The sequence below is a fragment of the Lissotriton vulgaris genome, chromosome 11, assembly GCF_964263255.1.
Source record: "Lissotriton vulgaris chromosome 11, aLisVul1.2, whole genome shotgun sequence".
NCBI classification, from domain to species: Eukaryota; Metazoa; Chordata; class Amphibia; order Caudata; family Salamandridae; genus Lissotriton; species Lissotriton vulgaris.
The window spans coordinates 26,795,780-26,813,948 of NC_141699.1; the positions used below are offsets into that span (position 1 = coordinate 26,795,780).

Sequence of the window (18,169 nt, forward strand, 5' to 3'; positions counted from 1 at the left end):
CCCAGTGCCAGAGAATCCGAGGATGAGCAGGGCCACCCCTCTTTCTTTCTATATATGTGTGTATTTCCTATTTATGAAGTGTTTTATTCAGTGATGTAGCTGCTGTCTCTAGTCCAGATCCCCAAACGTGCTTTGCGAACCAGTTCCCTTTAGAATTTTCTTGGCTTCTATTTTTTCAAAAACTGCTAATAAATTCATCAACTGTAAAAAAAATTATTAAAAAATATATATAGCCATAGCCAGTTCATGTAAAGGCATGCTGGAGATCTTAATCCAGTTCGCTTGGAGTGATCGCGACAAGGTGGTTAAAGAAATTGAAGAATTGGAATCTGTCATAGCACAAAATACTGACAAAGAGGAGCAAGAAACGTTGAGGGCTAACATGAAAAAGAGACTTCAAAAATATGAAACGAAAAACAAACAACGGAAACAAGAAAAGTTTGATCGAGATGAGCGGGACTATGCCATGGGAAGGGTTCTGACTTTCTCAAAGAAATACGATCAGCCACGTAAGGAGGTGGCAAGAAAAAGACAAATGCCCAAATCAAACGTCGAAACTAGAGTGGAAACATCAGACTCCGACGTGAATGCCAGTGAATTGTCAGGCGAAGAAACATCTGGCTTGGCATCTACATCTGAGGCAGCGGCCGAACAGACCCCTTTTCAACAGGAGTTCACGGTCATCCAAGAGAGTTGGCTAAGGGACGGCAAGAACAAGCCACCAGAAGAGGCCGACAAACCCGACGGGGAGGTTGGAAAGGAAAAGGGAAGAGGCAGAGGTACCAACCAGACCAAACCTACCGCCAGGGTTACCAGGAGTCAAAGAAGGGGAAGATGGTGAGTCCGTCAGAGCAACTCACCATCGTTAATCTCTCTGAAAGACACCTCACGCCAACTGAAGAGTCCGTGTTAAAGCTAGGACTCACTTTTTGTCCGAATAAAAACATGGAATATACGCAAACGCGTATTGACTTGTACAAATTTATTCGGAAAGTCAAACTTCACAAGTTTCACAAAACCAAGCCCACAGCGAAAGAAGTCCAACAATTGAGATTGAATCGTAATGTAACGGACCTCCTCACAGTTAATGACCTGACAGCCTGCGAAGTATTACACAATCTGAGAAGAGAAGGTGACATGGAAGCCAGTCTGGTAGAAAATACACTTACGCAAAGACTGGCCAATGTCAACATAGATCAAGTTGCACCGAAGAGTGACTTCAAGTTGGCCTCCAAATTTGTCCCCCAATTACCAGTGGATCCTATTGACGTCTTTTCTGATGTGGTCACCAGGGATCTGATGACTCTAAGAAATACCCAAAGCAACCAGAAGACGCAATTCAATACCACTAAGGAGCAACAACATGCCATTAACTCACTCATGGAGGACAAGACCATTGTATGCAAACCCTCAGATAAGGGAGGCAACATTGTGATCATGTCAAGGCCAAAATACATCGCAGAAGCCATGCGCCAACTTCAGGATACCTCGTGTTATGCTGTGATCAAAAAACAAGAATATCTCAACAGCATCAACGATCTTCATACCTTACTGAAGAAGTGGTATGATAAACAAATGCTAACGCTGGAGGAGTATCTGTTTCTAAAAACTACGAATCCTGTATTACCTTGTTTCTACCACCTACCTGAGGTTCACAAGGACATCAAGGAACCTCCAGGTAGACCAATTATTTCGTCCATAGGAGGATTGACTGAAAATCTGTCCAAATTCCTGGATCACCACTTGTTCAATTTCGTACTGTCCCTCAGATCATACATCAGAGACACTACTGATTTCATTGAAAAGGTGGAACAGTTGGAGTGGCAATCATCTTATATCTTGATTACCTTGGATATAACAAGTTTATATACTTGTATTGACCACAAACAGGGGTTACAGGCAGTGGAATATTTCCTTAACAAAAAAGAACTCAAATATGCAATGCATAATAAGATGCTTTTGGAATTTATTTCATTCTGTCTGCGTAATAATATCTTTCTCTTCCAGGACACTATGTACCGCCAACTCTCTGGTACGGCCATGGGTTCCTGCTTCGCCCCCAGCTACGCGAATCTTTTCGTCGGCTGGTGGGAGGAGCAGGTGGCCTGGGCCCCCAGACTGGCCACTTGGAACACCAAGGTGGTCACCTGGAGCAGATACATAGACGATCTGTTCCTGGTGTGGAATGGTATGGTTGAGGAAGCTAATCAATACATCCAACTGCTCAATGAAAATGAATACCATCTGAGATTTACCAGTGAAATCAGCAGGGACAGGGTCAACTATCTAGACCTAGAAGTTAGTGTGAGTGAGGGACGTATCTGCACGCAACTTTACCGCAAGCCCACGGCCGGCAATAGCGTTTTACACGCTTCCAGCGGCCATCCTCGTAAACTGATTAATAATATCCCATACGGGGAGTTTTTGCGGTTGAAGCGTAATTGCAGCCATAACACTCACTTCGAGAAAGCAGCTGGTGAATGCATGGAACGATTCCTAACAAGAGGTTACAGCTTTTCCCTTTTGCAAGACACCCTAAATAGGGTTAGAAAAATACCACGTGCTAGTCTCTTTACCAAGAAACAAGGCCCCGATACTGAAGGCAAATTTCGCATTATAACACCATATGCTGCCGACTCATTTAAATTGCGATCAATTCTGTCCAAACACTGGTACATCTTAAAATCGGATCAGATCGTAGGGCCTGATATTCCCAACACCCCACTGATCACATTCAGAAAGGCCAGATCCCTTAGAGATCAAATGGTTCATAGCTACTTACCACCTATGAAAAAATCACTAGGAACCCTGAAAGATGCCAAAGGCTTTTTTCCTTGTGGAAAATGCAAAGCCTGTGCTTCAAGCAGAAGGACTTTAACATACCAAGTCCCGGGTAAAAAGGATGGTAGGAGAATAACAAAGTTCATGTCATGTCAGTCTGACTTTGTTGTCTATTGCTTAATGTGTCCCTGTCAGTCACGGTACGTTGGGAGTACTATCAATCCTGTTAAGTTGAGAATATTGGAACACATGCGGGCCATTGTGAATAAGGACTTTACTTATCCAGTGGCCCGACATTTCTCCTTAAAACACAACAGTGATAGAAACCTTCTCAGGTATTTTTGCCTGGACCAAGTCGAAGAAAATCCTAGAGGAGGCAATAGATTGCTTGCACACAGGAGACTTGAGTCCCGGTACATCATCGACCTAGAGACTAAAGCACCTGGAGGTTTAAATATGGGAGAAGAACTGGCCTCACATTTGGGTTAAAAACATGTGTAGTATTGTGCAATGATTTCCCGTCAAGTTAAGTACTGAGTTTCCAACATCGACTTGGCAATCTGTTGATTCGTGCTAAGATTTTCTGGAATTGTTCTGAGTGTTTTTTGTTTTTGTTCTTTGTTTCTGTTGTGTGATGGATGCTTTCATCACCACTGAGATTGTACTGGAGGATTTGCTTGAGTAGTTAACCACATTGTATGTTCTGCAGTCCACTCAGGGGCTGCAATTGCCGATCCACGGCAAGATTTATCCGACCTGATCACATTGTAAACACTGTGTTCATGTCGTAGGTTGGTTAGTTTCCAACATTTTGTTATTGTCTTAGCCTTGTGACATACTATATGTTAATAGTATTAGGGTTTTTCTTTATGACAATAAGGTAGCCGATACACGGCATTATTTTGTTTGTGGTTTACTCATCAGCAATACAGTATAATAGATGTCAAATCAGTACATTCTAAGAAGGTGCCCCTTGCTGCGAAAAAGTATCAGTCCTTTGTTTGTTTTGATATGATTTTGTAAACATTCATAATGGCGCTGCGCCCGTCTTGTAAGATGAAACCATTGAGAAAGGGAGGGCTCTCCCGAAACGCGTCTGTCTTTAATAAATCTGCCCTGTGAAACGAGCTGTGCCGTGCTTGCGAGTGCTTTTCTTTCCTGTAACCCGGCTGGGCATTCTCAGGATCCTTGGAGCTTTGATATATATATATATATATATATATATATATATATATATATATATATATATATATATATATACACACACAATAAAAGGTAAATAAAGTAATATTTGCTAAATAGATTGCAGCTTCCTAAGTAAGTTGTACAATATTTCTTAAATAAAAAGAAAGCTCTAGGAATGCCCCTGCAGGAGTCTTGTGGCATCACTAAGTCTTGCTACTTCACTGAGGATGTTGTCAGGGCATGGTAGGAGGGGTATTGTGGGATTCCTGATGATTGTCGCTCTGAGAAGTAGCCCCTCCTCTTTCCTGCACGGTGAGGATTTCCTGATGTGTGGTGGTTGTGAAAGGGGTTTAACAGATCTTCTCCAGGATGCTAACATGAGGTGTGTTTATGTGCAGGTGGCAGAGGTGACATTTCCTACAGCAGAGAACGTGGTTGTTGACCTCAGCCGCATCCAGAATTTGGACGCCACGGAGATCACAGTTCGAACACTTTCAGCACAAGGCGAATCCGAGGACTCCCCACATGCCTCCATTCCTACTGACCTCCTGGTGCCCACGCCCCCCCAATCTAGGACTGCCCCCCATTGCAAGCCTGCAGTCCAGAATACCAAAGATGACCACTTGGGGCCGCATCGGCGCACGGACGATCCCTGGGAGCACACTCGTCCCTTGTCCCCTCTCCCGGGCCACAACCTGGAGCCACCACACTCCAACTACCACAGCCCGTCTCATGGCAGGCGTTCTCCCTCGCCACAGCGCATCCTGCCACAGCCACAAGGGACGCTGGTCTCCAACACGGTGGCCAAAGCCATGGCCCGCGAAGCAGCACAAAGGATGGCGGAGAGCAATAGAGTAAGTGCAAACATCTCAAGATTGTTGTCTTTCGTAAGTGCCATGTGTTTAAGGTGCCACTAGATCATGGCTAGAATGCCCAGCGTACAAAAGTAGAATCACATTTATTGGAAGACCATTTAGAGGAGGTTTATGGCCATAGTTATCCATAGGTTCCTTTCCATAAATGATATGAGGGATTAAATGAGGTATTACATGTTTTACAGGCGTTTGTATCATTGTGTTTGTATAAAAAATGCCATGTTCAGTTTAATTATGACACAGTTAAACTATGTTTGTTCACTAAAACTTTACAAATAGAATGTTATATGCCAGGTCTTATTGTTGGTGGGTTTGAAATAATTCTGTTTAATTTAAAGCACAGGAACTGAGCATCAAATAGTAAAGCTAAGAAAATTATTCAAATTGCTAAATCCAACCTGAAACCTACACCCTTTTCCTGTCACCACAGCTAAATCATAACCGTATCCATGCACCTGAACACGAACCTCAACACTGCACCCGCACCCTGCACTTAATGCTATCCCAGCACCTAAACCCTAATCCTATCCTTATACCTGAACCATAATCCTAATCCCTGCACCTAAACCCTAATCCTATCCTTATACCTGAACCCTAATCCTATGTCTGCACCCAAACCCTAATCCTATCCTTATACCTGAACCCTAATCATATGTCTGCACCTAAACCCTAATCCTATCCTTATACCTGAACCCTAATCCTATGTCTGCACCCAAACACCAATCCTATCCTTATTCCTGAAACCCAATCCTATGTCTGCACCTAAACACTAATCCTATCCTTATGCCTGAACCCTAATCCTATGTTTGCACCTAAACCCTAATCCTATCCTTATACCTGAACCCTAATCCTATGTCTGCACCTAAACCCTAATCCTATCCTTATACCTGAACCCTAATCCTATGTCTGCACCCAAACACCAATCCTATCCTTATTCCTGAAACCTAATCCTATGTCTGCACCTAAACCCTAATCCTATCCTTATACCTGAACCCTAATCCTATGTCTGCACCCAAACACCAATCCTATCCTTATTCCTGAAACCTAATCCTATGTCTGCACCTAAACACTAATCCTATCCTTATGCCTGAACCCTAATCCTATGTTTGCACCTAAACCCTAATCCTATCCTTATACCTGAACCCTAATCCTATGTCTGCACTGAAACCCTAATTCTATCCTTACACCTGAACCCAAATCCTATCCCTGCACCTAAATCATAATCCTAATCCTATCCTTCAATCAATCAATCAACCAATCAATAAATCAATCAATCAATCAGGGGTTTGTAGAGCAAGCTACTCACCCTTGAGGGTCTCAAGGCGCTGGGGGTAGGGAGGGTGGGGGGGGGGGGTGGGGGGGAAGCGGCTCTGGATTAGATGAAGAGCCAGGTCCTGAGGTCTTTCCTGAATGTGTGCAGGGTTGGGGAGCGTCTGATGTTCACAGGGAGCTCTTTCCAGGTCTTGACTGTGATGTAGGAGAAGGCTCTCCTGCCAGTTCTGTTTCTGCGGATGCGGGGGACCTCCGCCAGGGCGAGGTCGGCCAAGCAGAGGTTCCTCTTGGGTACGTGGAAGGATACTCTGTCATTGAGGTATTTGGGTCCGATGTTGTTGAGGGATTTGTAGGGGTGGATGAGCAGTTTGAAGGTGATCCTCTTCTCGACAGGGAGCCAGTGGAGACCTCGTAGGTGTTGGGTCATATGCTTGTGATGCGGTGTCCCCAGGACGAGTCGGGCTGCGGCGTTCTGGATGCTTTGGAGTTTGTGTAGAAGAGTTCTGTTGATTCCGGCGTAGAGGCCCAGTCTGCTGGTTATGAGTGCATGGGTAACGGTCTTTCTGCAGTCGGGGGGATCCATTTGAAGGTCTTACGAATGATGCAAAGGCAGTTGAAACTGGTGGAAGTGACGGCGTTGGTCTGGTGGTTCATGGAGAGGGAGGAGTCAAGGATGATGCTGAGTTTCCGAGCGTGGTCTGTCAGGGTGGGTGGGTTCCCGAGGGCAGAGGGCCTCCAGATGTTGTCTCATGGGGCGTGCAGGGTCAGAATATGAGAACCTCGGTCTTTTCTGAGTTGAGCTTCAAGCAGCTGTTCATCCAGACTGCCACATTCTTTATTCCTTCCTGGAAGCGGAGTCTGATGTCTTCGGGATTCTTTGCTAGTGAGAGGATGAGCTGGGTGTCTTAGGCGTAGGATACTACGCTGAGCCCATGCTGTCTGACGATGACGGCGAGGGGGGCCATGTAGATGTTGAAGAGCGTCGGGCTGAGCGATGATCCTTGGGGTACTCCGCAGTTGATGTCAGTGGGTTTGGAGAGGAAGGGAGGGAGTCTGATCCTCTGGGTTCTGCCAGAGAGGAAGGATTGGATCCAGTCATGGGTGGCTCCTTGTTTCCCAGTGTCGTGGAGTCTGGCTGTGAGCGTGCGATGTGAGACGGTGTCAAAGGCTGCGGAGAGGTATAGAAGGAGGAGGGCCACAGTGTGTCCCTGGTCTAGTAGCATGCAGATGTTGTTAGTGATGACGAGGAGGGTGGTCTCGGTGCTGTGGTTGCTGCGAAAACCAGACTGGGAGTTGTCTAGGATGGAGTTTTCTTCGATGAAGGCGATCAGCTGGGCGTTCACGAGTCTCGCAGTGACTTTGGCTGCGAAGGGGAGGAGAGAGATGGGCCAGTAGTTTTTCAGGACTGTTGGGTCAGCTGTTGGCTTCTTGAGGAGCGGTTTCACCTCTGCCCGTTTCCAGTCATCTGGACAGGTGCTGGATCAGAGGGAGGTCTTGATCATCCGTCCTAGTTCGGGTGCGATGGCAGCAGTGGCCCTTTGGAAGATGTGCGGTGGGCAGGGGTCCATTGGGACTCCTGAGTGAGTTTTTTTCATGGTTGTGGTGATTTGTTTGACGGTCACGGGGTCCCAGGACATGATGGTCGACTTATCAGTGGCGGTAGGTAGGGGGTGTTGTCTGGTGTTGGTTCGCTGAAGTTGTCGTACAGGGCCTTGATCTTCAGATGGAAGTACAAGATGAGCTTGTCGCAGAGTTCCTGGGAGGGTGTGAAATCCGTGGCTTCACAGGGGGGTTTTGCGAACTGCTGAATGACGTTGAACAGTTCCTTGATGTTGGTCGCGTTGGTCTGGACTTTGTCTCTTATGAAGGTCCGTTTGGTATCTCTTATGCACTAGTGGTATTCCTTCAGGGAGCTCTTGTGTTGTTCCATGCTTTCCATGGTTTTCTGGTTTTGCCAGGTTTCCTCTAGGCGTCTGCAGGAGCGTTTGGCTTCTTGAAGTTCTGTGGTGAACCAGGTGGCCTTCAGAGGGCGTTATTTGGCAGGGTGGCAGAGGGGTGCCAGCTAGTCGGCGCAGCTGGAAACCCAGCGGTGAAATTCCCTGGCTTTGGAGTTGGTGTCGGTTGTGGCACTGGGGGGGTCCTGGAGGAGGGTGGTGTTGAGGTGTTCCTCTGTGACCTTGCTCCAGTTCCGTCGTGGTGGGCGCAGGGCGGGCTTGGATGTGGTGGTGGTGAGGAAGGTGAAATGGATGCAGTGGTGGTCCAGCCAGATGGGCTGGGTGGTATGGCTGAAACAGATGTTTAATCCTCCCACAAAGATGGGGTCGAAGGTGTGACCCGCTCTGTGGGTGGGCATGTTGACAAGCTGCTTCAGTCCTAGGTTGGTGAGGTACTCAAGGAGAGTGGTGTTGTTGTTGTGTCGAGATGGAAGTTCAGGTCCCCGAGTAGAATGTAGTCCGTGGAGGTGATGGCTTGGGGTGCGGCGAGCTTGGCGATGGTAGTTGCGGGCTGTGTGCGACGTCCTGGCGGTCTGTAGATGAGGGTGCCGCATAGCGTGGTTCTGGGGCTGATCTGGAAGCGGAGGTGTTCTGTGTTGGAGTGGGGGTCACTCTTGCTGGCTGTGGAGAGTCGGAGGGGGGTCTTGTGCGCGATGGCGAGACCTCCTCCTGGGCGGGACAGGCGATCTTTTTTCCTCTGGATCGTGTAGCCGTCCAGGTTGGCCGTTGCGATGTCAGGGCCGGAGGTGGCGTTGGTCCAGGTTTCCGTGAAGAAGGCGACATCGGGCGAGAGGGTGTTGATCAGGTCCCAGATTTCGAGGGCGTGTCAGTGCAGGGCACGCACATTGAGAAGGATGCAAGTTAGGGTTTCGGTGGTGCGTGCATCAGGCGACCCTTCTGCGGTTGCAGGAGCTTTATCGATGGTGAAGGATCTGCGGCAGGGTATGCCTGAACCCTAATCCTATGCCTGCACCTAAATCCCAATCCTTTCCTTATACCTGAACCCTAATCCTATCCCTACTCCTAAACCCTAATCCTATCCCTGCACCTGAAGCCTAATTCTATCCCTGCACCTGAACCCCAATCCTATCCCTGCACCCAAAACCTAATCTTATCCTTATACCTGAACCCTAATCATATCCGTGCACCTAAACCCTAATCCTATCTTTATACCTGAACCCTAATCCTATCCCTGCACCTAAACACTAATCCTTATACCTGAACCTTAATACTATCCCTGTACCTGAACACTAATCCTATCCTTATACATAAACCCTAATCCTATCCTTATACCCGAACCCTAATCCTATCCTTATACCCGAACCGTAATCCTATCCTTATACCCGAACCCTAATCTTATCCTTATACCCGAACCCTAATCATATCCCTGCACCTAAACCCTAATCCTATCCTTATACCTGAACCCTAATCCTATCCTTGCACCTAAACCCTAATCCTATCCTTATACCCGAACCCTAATCCTATCCTTATACCCGAACCGTAATCCTATCCTTATACCCGAACCCTAATCTTATCCTTATACCCGAACCCTAATCATATCCCTGCACCTAAACCCTAATCCTATCCTTATACCCGTACCCTAATCCTATCCTTATACCCGAACCCTAATCCTATCCTTATACCCGAACTCTAATCCTATCCTTATACCCGCACCCTGCACTTAATGCTATCCCTGCACCTAAACCCTAATCCTATCCTTATACCTGAACCCTAATCCTATCCTTGCACCTAAACCCTAACACTATCCCGCACCAAATCTGTTGGCATAGTGAGGCACCAATTCTCCTGGCCCATGTCTGTTGGCATAGTGAGATATTGATATTGCTAAACCAGCTCTGTTGGCAGAGTGTGGGGCTGGTATTGCTGCCCCAGATCTGTTGCGACAGTGAGGTGCTGATACTGTTCTAACAGCTGTTTGCAGATACTGTTCTAACAGCTCTATTAGTAGATACTGTTCTAATAGCTCAGTTAGTGGATACTGATCTAACAGCTCAGTTAGTGGATACTGTTCTAACAGCTCAGTTAATGGATACTGTTCCAACAGCTGTTAGTAGATACTTTTTTAATAGCACAATTTCTAATAGCTCAGTTCGTAGATACTGTTCTAACAGCTTCATTAGTAGATACTGTTCTAACAGAAATTAGTAGATACTGTTCTAACAGCTGTTAGTAGGTTACTATCTAACAGCTCTTGGTAGATACTGTTCTAATAGCCCAGTTAGTGGATTCTATTCTAACAGCTCTGTTAGTAGATACTGTTCTAACAGCTCTCTTAGTAAATCTGGTTTTAATAGCTCTATTAGTAGATACTGTTCTAATAGCTCAGTTAATGGATTCTATTTTAACAGCTCTGTTAGTAGACACTATGTAACAGCTGTGTTAGATACTGTGTAACAGCTTTGTTATTAGATACTGTTCTAACAGCTTTGTTAGTAGACACTGTTTTGACAGCTCTGTTAGTAGATACTGTTGTAACAGTTCAGTTGTAGCTCTGTTATATACTGTGTAACAGCTCTGTTACTATATATTGTTCTAACAGATATTAGAAGATACTGTTCTAACAGCTCTGTTAGTAGAAACTGTTCCAACAGCTTTGTTAGTATATACTGTGTAACATCTGTTAGATATTGTGTAACAGCTGTGTTAGTAGAGACTATGTAACAACATTGTAGGTACTGTTCTAACAGCTCCGTTAGTAGATGCTGTTCTAACAACCTTGTTAGTTGAAACTGTTCTAACAGCTCTGTTAGTAGACACTGTTCTAACAGCTCCGTTGCAGCTCTGTTAGTAGACACTGTTCTAACAGCTCCGTTGCAGCTCTGTTAGTAGACACTGTTCTAACAGCTCCGTTGCAGCTCTGTTAGTAGACACTGTTCTAACAGCTCCGATGCAGCTCTGTTAGTAGACACTGTTCTAACAGCTCCGTTGCAGCTCTGTTAGTAGACACTGTTCTAACAGCTCCGTTGCAGCTCTGTTAGTAGACACTGTTCTAACAGCTCCGATGCAGCTCTGTTAGTAGACACTGTTCTAACAGCTCCGTTGCAGCTCTGTTAGTAGACACTGTTCTAACAGCTCCGTTGCAGCTCTGTTAGTAGACACTGTTCTAACAGCTCCGATGCAGCTCTGTTAGTAGACACTGTTCTAACAGCTCCGTTGCAGCTCTGTTAGTAGACACTGTTCTAACGGCTCCGTTGCAGCTCTGTTAGTAGACACTGTTCTAATAGCTCCGTTGCAGCTCTGTTAGTAGACACTGTTCTAACAGCTCCGTTGCAGCTCTGTTAGTAGACACTGTTCTAACAGCTCCGTTGCAGCTCTGTTAGTAGACACTGTTCTAACAGCTCCGTTGCAGCTCTGTTAGTAGACACTGTTCTAATAGCTCCGTTGCAGCTCTGTTAGTAGACACTGTTCTAACAGCTCCGTTGCAGCTCTGTTAGTAGACACTGTTCTAACAGCTCCGTTGCAGCTCTGTTAGTAGACACTGTTCTAACAGCTCCGTTGCAGCTCTGTTAGTAGACACTGTTCTTCAGACTCGGTCTACTTAGGGGCTTATTTAGGAGCCCTTGCGTCACTTTTGCGCCGCTGGTGCGTCACTTTTTGTGCTGCACCAGTGGCGTAAAAAATGTGCAATGTTGCGCCATATTTACGAAGTGACGCATCTAGGTATATGCGTCACTTCGTAAACCCCTGCGCTACAATATACCTGCGCCAGGTATAATGTATGCAGGGGGGCGTTCTGATGCAAGTAAGCCTCTATGAGATTTCACGGCATCACTTCTAGGACGCAAATGCATCAATATCTAACGCCTGCCTCACAGCAGGCGTAAGACTGAAGCAATCCCTTTCACATGGGGCTTGCCCCATGTGAAAGGGTGCATCGCTGAAGTTGTGTCACATTTGTGTCACACTCCAGCAATTAGTCATTTTTGCGCCTACAGATACGTGAGAAATACTGACCTATCTGTAACTCCTTGTGACATGATGCGACATATTGTAAATATGATGCATCATTGGTGTCGCAAGGAGGGCGCAATGAAAAGTGACGCATCGCTGTTTTCACGCACCGATGCGTCACTTTTCATAAATGAGGCCCGTACTGTTTTTGAAGGTCTTGTATGCACTGTTTTTCTTGGTTCTTTAGCGGAGCTGGTGTTGGTGCCATGTCCAAGCGCAGAAGGTTGTTCCTATGATGTCCCGCGCCTTCTGATTTGGTTTCACACTTGTTTTGTTTCCAGATGGAGAGGAGAACCATATTCAGTGAGAGGAGCAGTGCTGTGCACTACGCAAACTCCGATGAAGAGGAGGACGAGGAGGAGGAAGACGGCTACGACTCCCCACACACAAAGAGGAAAGGGGCCTCGGTGGATGAGTTCTTGAAGGGCTCGGAGCTGGGCAAACAGGTAATGCAGGGCTGCTCCTGTGCAGTGTCCCTATGAGCTGGAGTTCATCTCAACCCTTTCGGCTGCCAGAGCCGAGTGTGAACCCCAGACAAAAAAACACCTGTGATGTTTTCAAAGCGAGCAGGTCAAACTTTTAATAAAAAGAAGTAACTGCAATGTTTAAAAACAAAACATCAAAAAAGCATTCAAAGGAGAGACAAGGGGAAGTTTAGTGTCTGAAGGGTCTTTAGTGTCTTAAGTTAGGATTTTATCTTAAATTAGGATTTTGTCTCAAGTTAAACTTAAGACAAAATCCTAACTTAAGACAAAATACTAACTTTACTAATACTAAATGCTTTCTGTGAATACCAAAAGTAGTAAGTTTAGGATTTTCTCTCAGATTAGTTCTGTGAATCGGCCCCCATATGCCTTCCTCACAGCGAGTCCCTTCTTACCCTTTGATTAGTCAATTCTTTGCTGCCTATTGTAAGTAATGCCTCGGTGAAGGGGTGCAGTGGGAGGGTGGGGGTTCCCAGAAGCATCCTTCCTGACCCTGTTAGTGGATACAGTGCCTTCATGTCTATCACTCAGACTTCCAGTGTCTCTTCAGAAGGAACCCTCTAGTGCCCTGGCTGCTTTCACCCCACCAGAAAGCAGAGGGGGCACGGTGCCTCCATTAACCCATTGTCTGCTGCACTCAAACCTTAATGGGATGCGATTCGATCTCCTGCCATGCACACGCCTGATGTGTGAGCGAATGGCTGGTACTAATGTGATGCGTGTAAATGCCCCTTAACCTGAACTAAGGTTTGGTTTTTAATAATATATGTTTGTTGAATTTGATTTTCTGTAATGCAGAGGGAGGCCACACTAAGTGCATCGAACAATACAAACATTAGTGCATTTAATTTAAAAACATGACCACAAAACTGCTATTTTTCGCAAAAACAGCTGACATGTTTCCATCCTGGGACACTCATCTGACCTGGGACCCTCATCTGACTTCACATCTCTAAAGTCACTTCTCATTAACACAGACATGTACATCTAATATTGTGTCAATAAACAGCTGTAGCAACATTCGTTCTCTGTGTAATGAGTTGAGCAGCGATCTCTCCAAAACGAATGGTTTCTATTCTGAGGGTTGTGGTGAATGCCACGGCTTTAAGACCATGGGTTCACCAGGCGCTTCTTTCCCATTAGTGACGGGCCTTGGGGTGTCAGAGCTTGCTTACTTGGAAAGCGCCTGAATACCCTCGCGGGTGACAAGCAGCGCTATACAAATACCACTTGATTGATTGAAGAGGTGTGGAAGAGGTGTGGCGGCGCCGCGGCTAGGGTCGACTCCGGAATTTGGGGATCATGGTTCGATCCCGGGACCAGTGGCAGATTAGCCCAGCACCATGTGACTCTGGGCAATAGTTTGCTTAATCTTCCCGACGGCCCCAAGCGCCTAGAGACCCTTACGCTTTACAAATGTGGATTATTATTATTGAGAGGTTCAGCAGAGGCACAAGGTGAGCTTTCTCCGGCTGACCAGGGAGGCTGAGAGGGTCTCAGGTGGAGCCCATGTAGTCAAAGCGCCTCCTTTTGTCCCGGGTGCACACGCGAGAACTTTGTGGGCCTCATTTATGAGAAATGACGCATCGCTGCGTGAAAGCAGCGATGCGTCACTTCTCAGTGCGCCCTCCTTGCGACATTCCTGATGCGTCATATTTAATGTATGACGCATCATGTCGCAAGGACTTACAGATAAGTCAGTATTTCTGACGTATCTGTAAGCGCAAAAGTGACGCATTGCTGGAGTGTGTCACAAAAGTGACGCAACTTCAGCAATGTGTCCTTTCACATGGGGAAAGCCCCATGTGAAAGTGCTTGTGTCAGTCTTACGCCTGCTGTGAGGCAGGCGCAAGATTTTGATGCAACAGCGTCCTAAAAGTGACGCAGTGAAATCTCATAGATTTCACTGCGTCACTATTACGAGGCTTTTTGCGAAAGAACGCCCCCTCTGCATACATTATACCTGACGCAGGTATAATGTGGCGCAGGGGTTTAAAAAGTGACGCATCTACCTAGATGCGTCACTTTTTAAATATGGCGCAACGAGGCGCATTTTTTTACACCGCTGGTGCGTCAAAGTGACGCACCGGCGGCGCAAAACTGACGCATGGCCTTCATAAATAAGGCCCCATGTAGTCAAAGCTCCTCCTTTTGTCCCGGGTGCACACGCGAGAACTCCGTGGGCCCCAGCATCCTAGCTAAGATGTACCAGTCTCAATGTGTCTCCAAGGCTCTCCATGGCAGTGAGGGGTGGGGATTCACGAACGTTGATAACATCCAAACGGCTGCAAACATGTTTTTAAGGCTCACGTTGCAGGTCCCCAGAGGTGCTCCCGCCTTCTCTGTCCGTGAGGAGTTGGGTTTAAAATGCACCAGAGGCAAACCTGCCCTTAGACCCCTGCTCTGTTGCATCCAGATCTGGTCGGGGAGGGGGGGGGGGGGGGTGATGGCGGAGGGGGGGCGGAGCCAGGCTGGTTCTTTCGATTGTTTGTCCCTCGATGACGCGCACAGACGTCCGTGGTTGCTGCATGTGAAGGCGGCCTTTATTGGCCTCTGCAGGGAGGACATCTTTTAGAAACTCCAGTCCCTGCACCCCCGTGGCTGAAACGGGTGAGGGGTCAGTGGGGTCAGGGATGACAAGATCTTAAAGAAGTGACAAGATCTTTCCCTTTAAAGATTGAACCCTACAGCCGAGGCATATCTTGCCTCATTCTTTTTGTTGTCTGATTTAGCGTGCATGCCACCAGTTTGGGCATCACAACATTGGATAATAATGAAACATAGTGACAGTAACTTAACAAGTGAACAATTTAGCGATACATTTACATGGGTAACATATGCACTACAGCACCCAAGACAGAAAGGTAGAAATTCAATGTGTTAGAGAATGAAAAGGACAAGAAAGGTTTTATCGCCAGTAAAAGGAATCATGGAAATATAGCTGAGAATTTAAAAAGAGCGATATCTAGCTTGAAGATACAGACCACATGGACACACAGAAGCAGCACATCTGGATGATTCAGACCACATGGATACACAGAAGCAGCACATCTGGATGATACAAACCACATGGATACACAGAAGCAGCACATCTGGATGCAACAGACCACATGGACACACAGAAGCAGCACATCTCGAACATACAGACCACATGGATACACAGAAGCAGTGCATCTCGAACATACAGACCACATGGATACACAGAAGTAGCGCATCTCGAAGATACAGACCACATGGATACACAGAAGCATCACATCTGGATGATACAAACCACATGGATACACAGAAGCAGCACATCTGGATGATTCAGACCACATGGATACACAGAAGCAGCACATCTGGATGATTCAGACTACATGGATACACAGAAGCAGCACATCTGGATGATTCAGACCACATGGATACACAGAAGCAGCACATCTGGATGCTACAGACCACATGGATACATAGAAGCATCACATCTCGAAGATACAGACCACATGGATACACAGAAGCATCACATCTGGATGATACAAACCACATGGATACACAGAAGCATCACGTCTGGATGATACAGACCACATGGATACACAGAAGCAGTTCATCTGGATGATACAAACCACATGGATACACAGAAGCAGCACATCTGGATGATACAAACCACATGGATACACAGAAGCAGCACATCTGGATGATACAGACCACATGGATACACAGAAGCATCGTATCTGGATCTTATAGATCACATGGATACACAGAAACCGTGCATCTTAAGGATACAGACCACACAGATACACAGATGCAACGCATCTTAAGGATACAGACCACACAGATACACAGATGCAACGCATCTTGAGGATACAGACCACACGGATACACAGAAGCAGCGCATCTTGAGGATAAAAAAGCATGAAAAAAACAAGGTTCCCGGATGCAAGATATGATGCTCTAATAATTGCAACTGAAAAAATAGTGTTTTTTGCAGAGAACCCTGAAATGATCATGGGGACGACAACAGGAACAGCAGCCAGTCGAGCTCTCATACACAACTATTTAAAAAGAGGCAGTGTCCCAGCACAGCTAAAAGAAATGGCAGGAGATGTAGGACACATATTGCTACCAGCAGCCTCAGCGAAATGTGCTGGAGAAGGGAGGCGGGGGGGGCAAGAAGCTTTGGAACCTGGGTTCTAATCCCAGCTTTGACAGCCGACTGGCAATCTGTGATTCTGGGCACTTAGTGGGACATTTACAAGGGCATTGTGCCATCGGATCTCCATCTCCAGTGGCACAATGTCCTGCTTCATTTTCAGAAGGCGGCGCTAAGGCACTTTGCGTGGCCCAACACCCCCTTGTAAATAAGGCCCTTCTCAGCACCGTTTTCTGCAGCAAAGAGGCCTATAAAGGGTGCTGATGTGGGCGTGTCCATGTAACACCCATCGCTTTTTGACACTGGCGCAGATTTACAAGGACCTGTAGCCAATAATGAACGCCGTTGAAAAGCGCGGCGTTAGCGCGGCGCAACAAGGAGAAATACTTTTATTCCTCCTCGTTTGTTGCTCTTTCTATGAGTGCTGCGTTCTGCAGCACACATAGAAGGAGCAAAACGCCCTTAACGATTGTTTTTGTGCAGGAAGGTGTCCCTCTCGGCACAAACCCAATCCTCCTGCGTGTGCTGCAAAGGGAAACAGCGTGGTGCACCCTAGTCCTGTAAATAGGTGCATCCCTGCGTTTCTGCAATGACGCAGTGTGGCGCAGCTAAATTGTTTGCAGCTCCGCGCAGCGGAATTTCGTTGTAGATGTACACCCCTCAATTTCTCTGTCACTTATGTTGCAATTGTAAAATGTATCAAAGTACTTCAAATTGATGACTATAATATACATTGTCTTAAACGCTCCATTGCCCACAGGTTAGTTTTGCTCCATAAACACATAGATACAATATTTTGTGCTACGTCAAAATTATAGGGCAGGAACGCTCCGTATCTATAAGATATGTCGCATTCTTGTCCTTTCTTCCTGCGCTGGTGCTCAAAGGGCTGCCTTATGCCACATAGTCACCCTGATGCAAGGGTGTCTGCGTTGTAAGGATGACGGCTTTTGTGCTGAAAGGGGTTAAGTATCAATCGGGTTACCCGAAATGTAACCAGACCCGGGTCGAAATTGCAGTACAATAAACAATTGGTAACAGTCGCAACAATTTAACAATACAAAAGCAATTGCGGCATTCACAACACCAATTTTGTATAATCCGCAGTGAATGCAATTTATTTTAAAAAAAATAATGACTTTAGTTAGGCAACACGGTTGCTCTTTCATCTAGAATCATAAATACATTTCTAACGAAGATGCGCAAGTGTTTGGATGACGAAGGGTTAGGGTGTTCAGGATCAAAGTGAGTGAGTGAGGGTAATTGACAGGGGAGATGTAGTCTGACATATATACATAAAATTCACATAGTGAGACCTTTCTGGCCTATAACAGGTCGATTGTTTTAGTAAATACACATAGCATTTGAAGGCACTGATAGTAAACCTCAGTCGTCAGGGCTTGTATACTGGTGATAGTAGTCAACGTTTCGACCCCTAAGAAGTACAAGGCGATTCAATCCTTGGAGTGGGGTCTTCAT

At 46.3% G+C, this 18,169-nt stretch overlaps 1 protein-coding gene across 7 annotated transcripts in view; it reads left to right on the forward strand.

The window, feature by feature from the left end:
• The window catches only part of RIMBP2 (RIMS binding protein 2), a 1,349,166-nt gene that overhangs the window by 1,022,192 nt on the left and 308,805 nt on the right, over positions 1 to 18,169 (forward strand). For all 7 annotated transcript variants that reach the window (XM_086942673.1, XM_086942667.1, XM_086942669.1 and 4 more), the window contains 2 exons: positions 4,365 to 4,820; positions 12,361 to 12,525. In XM_086942673.1, coding sequence (XP_086798799.1) covers positions 4,365 to 4,820; positions 12,361 to 12,525 — 621 coding nt within the window. The remainder of the gene's footprint in view (positions 1 to 4,364; positions 4,821 to 12,360; positions 12,526 to 18,169) is intronic.